Raw genomic sequence first — 8,572 nt, forward strand, 5'->3', positions numbered from 1 at the left:
GCAAGAGCATTGTCACGGTGTACAACGGGCCCCATTGGCGAAGCCGGCAGCTTACCACCCTTAGGCTGTCCGGCCACAATGGTGGCAGGGAGGAGTTGTTGGAGAAGGGTAAAAAGGAGAGATCGCTGTACGTGACACACACCCAAGGCCTAATCCTCTTGCCCCGTACATCTGCGCGGGGCGGTTTTGCATTGCGAATCAAAAGCCAGACCCCTCTTTTTAGTGGGGGGGGCAGACCCCCCCTCCCCCTTTCTGTCTCTTTCACTGTTATTCCTCACCAGAGAAAAGACAGCCTTTTGTCCAATTCCAAGGTCTGTAGTGTAACGAAGCTGGGAGATGCAGGCAGCCAGTCACTAAATGGATGCCTTGCTTTCAGAAGGCTTACTTTGCTCATGTTATGTTGGAAGTGGGCTTTCATTTAAGTCTCTGTGGCTGTTTTTTTCTTTTGGTTGAGCAAGTAAAAGGACTTGAGACAAGACATGAAAGCTGCCTCTTCAAATGAATACTATTGACTTTGAAAGCAGTCTTTTCTGTGCTTTCAGGCATGTTTGTGAGGGTCCCAGTAATGCCTTTAAATTGTATTTGTCTGCAGATCGAAAGGATTTTTCAACACCTTCTGTTTCACAAGTTAAATGGGATACCAAAAAATAAACTTTCAAAAATGTTTATTATCTCAGGGTGCCAGGCTTAAAAATGAGGTAGGACTTAGTTGACTTATCTAAAAACCAGTTCACTCTGTCTTGCTTATGTTACGAGCAGGTATCATTTGTTTCTCAGAGAATTTTCACCTTGAGTTACTCTTACTGTACAAACTAATTATGACTAGTACACTAACACCAGTTGGTGTTTAAAAATTCATGACTTTTTGAAACCAAACTCCTGCATTATTTAATACTTTTGGCGAAGGGATGCTGAAAAAGAAATGTGAGTAAAGTGGTGTGTTTACACTATCTTTGTGTCATTTGACCTACATCTGTGCAAGGAGATAATTTCACAAAGTTATGGCAAAGTGCAATAATGAATTGTAAAAAACGACAGCATCCATTACACATCAATTGACTGTCGTTCTTCAGATTTGTTGAACTCCCAGTTAAATTTATAACAAATAAGCCAACAAATATTTGTAAATGTGTGTATGTTCATATATGCATACAAAAACATTTTAAACATGTTTAAAAAAAAGAAGAAAAGCATCAAATCAGCATGACAAATGATGAACGATACTCAGTACTCAATTCTTCAGTAGCACAAGATATTAGGGATTTACCTTAATTCAAGTACTGTCCTCTAGTGGTCATTTTGATAAAGTACAATTAAAGGCCATGTAAGGACACCATCTTCCCAGATGCTGTATACATAAAAACCGTGTACTAAACAAAACTAATACTATAGAAATGATGTTATATTAATTATTTGTTCACTAATAACACTATGTTATTCAGGGTAGAATATACTCCAGGGTAGAATATACGAGTAGATATTCTGGTTTGGGTATCCATGACAACAACACTTCAGCATTTTCAATGAAACACACACATGCAGCTAGAATTTCTTCCAAAGTTAGAAAGTTCCATGGTGGGTTCATCTGAGTTTGGGAAGTTCATGACTACATCGTGTTCTGCAAAGCCTCATTCAACCACTTTTTCTTTCTCCCTCAAGAAAATCATATTGTGAGGGTGTAGAGGACTTATCGCACACCACGTAAGGTCCAGTCTATTTCTTCTAGCTAATGATCTCAGATGTGCAAAGGGAACCAGAAAAGGACATATGGTAAATGTTTTGGTGTAAGATGCATTTAATGTATTTCAATATAGGCAAAAGTAGCTAAAGTGCATGTGAAAGTTGTAAATGATTTTACTTTTATAATGATATTACTGCTGGCGCCTAGTGGTAAATTTAGCACATTACACCCCAAGGTTAACTGAGGTCATGCACACAATATTCCCAAAAAACTGATAACTGCACTAACTAAACAATTATAATTAACTACTCGTGAGAGATGCTATTTGCATTTCTCGATTCCTCTTTTTCACTCTCTAACATGGGACGCACCTTTGATGAAGCGATGGATCACAGCATCAGCAAACTAGACTAGGCCTACTTCTTTTCAAACATCCTAGGCCAGCAAACGTTACCAGACATATGGTAAATGTTTTGGTATGCGATGCAGCATTTATCGTACTGGGGCCCATTTAGGTCCAGTCAGTGAGCCCCTGTGTAGACTCTATTTTGGACACACAATCGGTGAGTTTAGACAAAAACCGTTCAGTTCACAGCAGCAGGACTCATCCAGATCGGTCACACTGTGTGGGATGCCACTAGAATGGGCAAGGGGAGAGTTAGTATTCAGACATCCCTAGTCTCCCGGAAGTTCCGGGAGTCTCCCGCATTAAATGAATATTATTATTATATATTTCTTTTTTTTATTAATACAACTTTTTTTTCTTCTTTTGTTTCCTCTGTTCTGTTGTGACAATAAAACAAACAAGTTTATTAATAAACTGCATTATCATATTATTTTAGTGAGGAAATAATAACAGGAGTCAGATGGCTGAGCGGTTAGGGAATCGGGCTATTAATCAAGGGGTGTCCTTGGGCAAGGCACTTCACCCTACTTGCTTTGGGGAATGTCCCTGTACTTAATGTAAGTCACTCTGGATAAGAACGTCTGCTAAAAATGACTAAATGTAACTATAGATAACAAATGTTAGGGAAATAAGTTAGTTTTGTTATGCGTTTCTGGATTTTAAAATATTTTTTATATCGGCCAATAAATCTGAATATCGGATTTTTAATCACCAAATATTTGTATCGGTATCGGCTTTACAAATCCTGTATCGGTCGGGCTCTACTCATTTCTGGTAGAGATAGGTGGTGGTGGGGGGGGGGGGGGGATTTAACCAGCCTTGTTTTGATCATTTAGGACTTGCCTCTGTGACATTACCACATTAGAAATATATTTGAATTAAAGTGTCGGCCTACGTGAAAGTGTTCTTGTTGGGCAACTTGGAAATTAGCCTTACATCATAGGGATGCGACATAGTTTCAGTTTCCTGGATTGCTAATGCGCGTGCGCAATGCAAAGAGTCCTTGGATGATACGCCTGCTGTAGGTTACGCAGCTTGTAAAGGGACACAGACAAAATGCAGAGTTGGAATCAGTTATATCGCACTTTGGCAACGGTAAGGGGGAAAAAAGCATCACTATCACAAGAACAAGTTGTCAGGAATAAACATGGATAGTTCCAGGGTTTACAAAGTCTATTTTCAGCGCCAGATTTCCCTAGCAGTTCACCCAGGCCTTTCTAGCTAGATGCTAGCTGCTTTACCTAGCTAACTAGCTGCTACCTCTCAAAACCTAGCATGCACAAGCTACTAGCCAACCCTTATGCAAGGAAGATAGCCGGCGATTAAAGTAGATATTCTGCTGTTTGACTCGACACCATTGTCAATGAACTATCTTAACACGCAGACTGGCATTAGCCAAGAGCAAAGTAACACCCTACTTGCCTAACTTGCTAACTCCTCACAAACAGCTAGCAATGAACTGTCAAGCACGCGAGCTTGTTTACTTTGACGTTAAATCTATTTTGGTCTTCACCAATGCTTGATACGTTTATCAAGAGTAATGCATTGCAGTTTATACAGACGTTAGTTAACATGGCAGATTGACATTTAACTTGGTAATAATACCTGGGCAGAGCTGTCTTTCAAGTTAAGAGTTAACAGTTATCAACAGTCATTTTTTCCTAATTTCTGTTCTCTCTTTGAACCTGAAGCGAGGCCAGCACCTTCCCTGCAAACTGCATGGAGCGTCGGTCCTCTCCGTCAGAACATACGCTGACAAAGCACAAAGTAAGCCAACATTCATCACGCCAGGGTTCAGTTTACGTATCAGCAAATGATATGAGTGAGTAAGACAGCAAATAGCTAGCTAGTTACCTATCTACATAGGAATACAATATGACCTGTGAACTCTTCAGTCCATGTTGAACGGGTAGGCAGAGAACCCAGCACGAGCTTAACTGATTCCTTTCCTTCATATTATCAGACTCTTGATTATGGAATTCGGTGTGTCTGTGCTTGGCACGAACTAAAGTATGCACACTTACCTCTAAATACTTTTATTGGAGACAACTTAACTAGATTAATTGAATCCCTAGGCGAACTAGCTCCTTTCTGTTATTATGTCAGACTAATAGATGTGTTTTATTCCCCTTCAGTTGATGCTGATGTCACAGTGGTGGGTTCTGGTCCTGGTGGATATGTAGCTGCTATTAAATCAGCCCAGCTCGGCTTTAAGGTAACATTAGGACATGGGTATAGGATTAGCTCAGTTGTAGAGCACTTCAAATTAATAGTTTGTAGGTTGAAATCTCGTAAACTATTACATAGTTGATATCCCAGTCATCAACATGATGCCCTCTGTTTTCCACAGACAGTCTGCGTGGAGAAGAATGCCACTCTTGGTGGCACCTGCTTAAATGTCGGCTGTATCCCGTCAAAGGTAGCCATTTTTTCAACCCCAGATCCATTTTTACCTTATCCTTTGTTGTAAAGTATTGTAGTTAAATATTTGATCATTTTCAGGCTCTTCTGAACAACTCCTACCTGTACCACCAGGCCATTGGGAAAGACTTTGAAAATCGGGGCATTGAAAGTAAGGAACACATATACGATATCACCTCTGTGTGTATAACCCATATATTAACACACTATTTACACTGGAGACCAACGCATAGGTTTTTAGTTTACAGCAGTGGCAATATTTGGTGACTGTAGAAATGAACACGTTATTGAATGTTTGAATAGTCACAGGGATCACGTTAAACCTGGAGAAGATGATGTCACAGAAGAGTGGGGCTGTCAAAGCACTGACGGGAGGCATTGCACATTTATTCAAACAGAATAAGGTGAGGTCTCCCTAACCCATGATGACATTGCTGAATAAGCATCAATGGAAGTATCCTCATGATGAATTGGGACCGTTTGTGATAGTGTATCCCATATAGGCAGGCATATGGAGATTTGGATGCACTTCCCAATCAAAAGTATTTGTGCAAATAGACATATTCAAGTTGTCAACAAATATCTGAATAAACAATATAAATATATGGAAATTGTTCTAAGCTGTCATTTAAAAATGTTCATTAGGTTGAAGTATGCTCTCCCTGCTTGGGTTTTGTTTGAGAAATGAGAAACTAAGAAATGTTTCTTTTTAACATTTTTGTTATCCAAATCAGGTGACTCACGTTAACGGCTTTGGCAAGATCACGGGCAAGAACCAGGTGACCGCCACGGCGGCCGACGGCAGTGAGCAGATTATCAACACCAAGAACATTCTCATCGCCACAGGCTCTGAGGTCACACCTTTCCCTGGCATCGAGGTACGCCCTGTAACACCCGGTTCTAGAATGTTCTTCTCTGCTTTTACTTGTCGGGATGAGTGTAGCTCAGTGGCCTTCCGTCAGTAAAAGTTCTTCCTTGGGTTCTCCCAAAGTGAGGATGAGTGTGTTTCCATGTCCTGGGGGTTAGGATACAGAGCAGAGTGATTGCATACGTGAGGTTGTTGAACGTCCCTTCTCCTGACGCCTTCCCCAGATCGACGAGGAGACCGTGGTGTCTTCTACTGGAGCGCTGTCTCTGAAAAAGGTTCCTGAAAATCTCATTGTCATTGGAGCTGGAGTCATTGGCGTGGAGCTGGTGAGGGATGCATCTATACACACACACACACACCTGCTTTTTGATCTGTTCAGCTGGTTGGAACCCATTTCAATAAATGCTTACTTGTTGAATCAAACTAGTAGACTTAAATGGAAATGAAAGCTTCTACAGGCGTGAATATGCATGCTCCGGTCAAAGACAACCGCTTCTCCTGTCCTCTAGGGGTCAGTGTGGCAGCGCCTGGGCTCCCATGTGACGGCGGTGGAGTTCCTGGGCCACGTAGGTGGCATGGGCATCGACATGGAGATCTCTAAGAACTTCCAGCGCATCCTGCAGAAGCAGGGTGTGAAGTTCAAGCTCAGTACCAAGGTGATGGGGGCCACCAGGAGGCCTGACGGCAAGATCGATGTGGCGTAAGTAGGAGGCAGGGTCAAGGGTCAGGGAGAGGGACAGGGAAAGAGGGAGGGTGTGGGTGCAGATATGCAGCAATTGCTTCTTGTGTGTGTGTGAGAAATATTTCCTAGGTTGGAATCCTTGAGGTAACCATACATATGGTCTAGTTTTAGGAAAGGAGCAGATAGCTAGGAGCATACCTCAATGTTCTACTCTGGTGCTGGCTGGTTCTGACTGGTTCTGACCTCTTCCAGGGTGGAGGCGGCGGCCGGCGGGAAGAACGAGACTCTGACGTGTGACGTGCTGCTGGTGTGCGTGGGCAGACGGCCCTTCACGCAGAACCTGGGCCTGGAGAGCGTGGGCCTCGAGCTGGACAACAGAGGTCGCATCCCCATCAACAACCGCTTCCAGACCAAAGTACCCAGGTAGCCCCTTACCTTTCACAGTCCATTACTGCTCCCTCAATGCAATACATTACCACCTTCTGCATTCCTCTGCCTTTCCCATTACACCATCTCTCTTTAACCATCAACCCTTTTTTTTTCTTCTTCAAATGAACCCTTCTCTTGGGCCACTGCCTTCATTGACCCGATCGGTTCCTTCCGTCCCCTCCTCACCTCCGTCCCCTCCCGTCTCCAGCATCTACGCCATCGGTGACGTGGTGGCCGGGCCCATGCTGGCCCACAAGGCCGAGGACGAGGGCATCATCTGCGTGGAGGGCATGGCCGGGGGCGCCGTGCACATCGACTACAACTGCGTCCCCTCCGTCATCTACACACACCCTGAGGTGGCCTGGGTGGGCAAGACAGAGGAGCAGCTCAAAGAAGAGGTGTGTGTGTGTGTGTACTGGCCAAGTTTAAAATCCTAGAAGTATGGCGACTACTACAGGGTGTTTGGTATTTGCACACCCAAAGAAAGCCAAATGTGTTTTGTCAAACCTTTTCAAAATAGAAACCGTTTGATGCTAAAAAAATTAAATAAAACCCTGCTCAATTGCTTCCCCCTCTGCCTCCCAGGGAATCCCATACAAGGTGGGCAAGTTCCCCTTCGCTGCCAACAGCAGAGCGAAGACCAACGCCGACACGGACGGCCTGGTGAAGATCCTGGGACACAAGGAGACGGACAGAATGCTGGGAGCTCACATCGTCGGCACCGTGAGTCTCTCCTCACCCCTCTCTCATCCGCATCGTAGCATCCGTTAGCCTGTCAACCGCTGACAGGCGCTAATGGGCTACGTGGCTAAACGGCTGATCCGAGTTGCACTTAAGCCACCTCGTCGCCGCTAAGCCGTGATTAGCTTTTGAGCTGGTGGCCATTGAAGCTCGTCAGGGGCGGGATTGGGATGATTAGCTCTGCTTGACGGTTTTGGCTTTCCTCCAGGGGGCGGGAGAGATCATCAACGAGGCTGCGCTGGCCATGGAGTACGGAGCGTCCTGCGAGGATATCGCCAGAGTGTGTCACGCCCATCCCGTGAGTGGCAACTTTTGACGTGCAACAGAAGTGGATGCTCTACACACACATACTCGGGCACACAGTAACATGTATTTGGGCCCACACACACACACACAGGGATATTTGTAGGAGCATGGGATGGGTGTAGGTCAGTGGTAAAACATGCAGATCCAAGAGGAATCTGGTTTACATCCCCCACCCCTTTAATGTGTCTTTGGATAAGTGTCTGCTAATGAAACCATACATTACTTTACATGACATTATCTGATTCTCCTCTTCACCCCCCTCCTCCATCTTTTTTCCAGACTGTGTCGGAGGCCTTCAGAGAAGCCAACCTTGCCGCCTCCTTCGGCAAAGCCATCAACTTTTAACGCTCGTGACTCACGCATCCTGTGTACATAACCGTTTTGTCCACGACCCGGAACCTTCTGTCTGTCTGTCCGCACATTCTATGGAGCTGGGTGTAAATGTCAAGGGTTACGCCTGGCCCCTTTAGCTCCTATGGGGGCTTCTCTGTATACATACAACCAAGTATGCGAAAACCTTGTACCACATTTAGTATGTTATTTAAATGGTCTGAATTAATAAAAGGGGGTTGGGCGGTAGAATAAACTGACTGGAGATCAGTATTTTACTTCATTCATGGAAATAAATGCATTTACTATTCATGTTTCTCTTGAGTTCTGAACTCAGGGTGTTTATTTTTGCTGCTATAATATAAATATAATATATCTCCACTGACTTAATACAGGTGTAATTATCTAGAATTTTTCCCTACACCAGTTTCAGAGTAGTAACTTTCAGCAGCCTATTAAATGCATCTATACATTTTTTCAGAGAATGACAGATCATATTACTTAATAGGCATGAGTGAATGACTGCTGTGTCAAATGTTGAGAGAGAAAGGTCTGTATTTTTACTAGAATATATCGAAACGTAAGAGATGGAAAGGTATGCCAAAGGAGCAGCAACAGCTGGCTTTACTGGAGTCGTTTTGCTTGAATTCCAAAATTGGTGTGTTCTGTCCTTTTTGTGTAGTGTATACATTCTTGCTTAAGTCCTAG

General features: G+C 43.7%; 1 protein-coding gene across 1 annotated transcript; it reads left to right on the top strand.

Annotated features, from left to right (window-relative positions):
• Nucleotides 1-3,065: 3,065 nt before the first annotated feature.
• dldh (dihydrolipoamide dehydrogenase) lies at nucleotides 3,066-8,174 on the top strand. Its single transcript, XM_047033543.1, has 14 exons — nucleotides 3,066-3,182; nucleotides 3,779-3,854; nucleotides 4,223-4,302; nucleotides 4,438-4,506; nucleotides 4,590-4,659; nucleotides 4,812-4,912; nucleotides 5,243-5,386; nucleotides 5,601-5,702; nucleotides 5,886-6,076; nucleotides 6,311-6,481; nucleotides 6,696-6,885; nucleotides 7,073-7,210; nucleotides 7,437-7,526; nucleotides 7,814-8,174. Exons 1-14 carry the CDS (start codon nucleotides 3,144-3,146, stop codon nucleotides 7,877-7,879), a joined length of 1,527 nt encoding a protein of 508 aa, XP_046889499.1. The 5' UTR covers nucleotides 3,066-3,143; the 3' UTR covers nucleotides 7,880-8,174.
• The last annotated feature ends 398 nt before the right edge of the window (nucleotides 8,175-8,572 follow it).

This window comes from Hypomesus transpacificus, chromosome 14 (assembly GCF_021917145.1).
Source record: "Hypomesus transpacificus isolate Combined female chromosome 14, fHypTra1, whole genome shotgun sequence".
Lineage (NCBI taxonomy): Eukaryota > Metazoa > Chordata > Actinopteri > Osmeriformes > Osmeridae > Hypomesus > Hypomesus transpacificus.

Bases quoted from the DNA above. Each gene is read 5' to 3' on its own strand.
- dldh (XM_047033543.1), top strand. From the start codon at position 3,144: ATGCAGAGTTGGAATCAGTTATATCGCACTTTGGCAACG. The intron at 3,183-3,778 runs GTAAGGGGGAAA...TTGAACCTGAAG, and splicing joins TATATCGCACTTTGGCAACG to CGAGGCCAGCACCTTCCCTG. The intron at 7,527-7,813 runs GTGAGTGGCAAC...TCTTTTTTCCAG, and splicing joins GAGTGTGTCACGCCCATCCC to ACTGTGTCGGAGGCCTTCAG.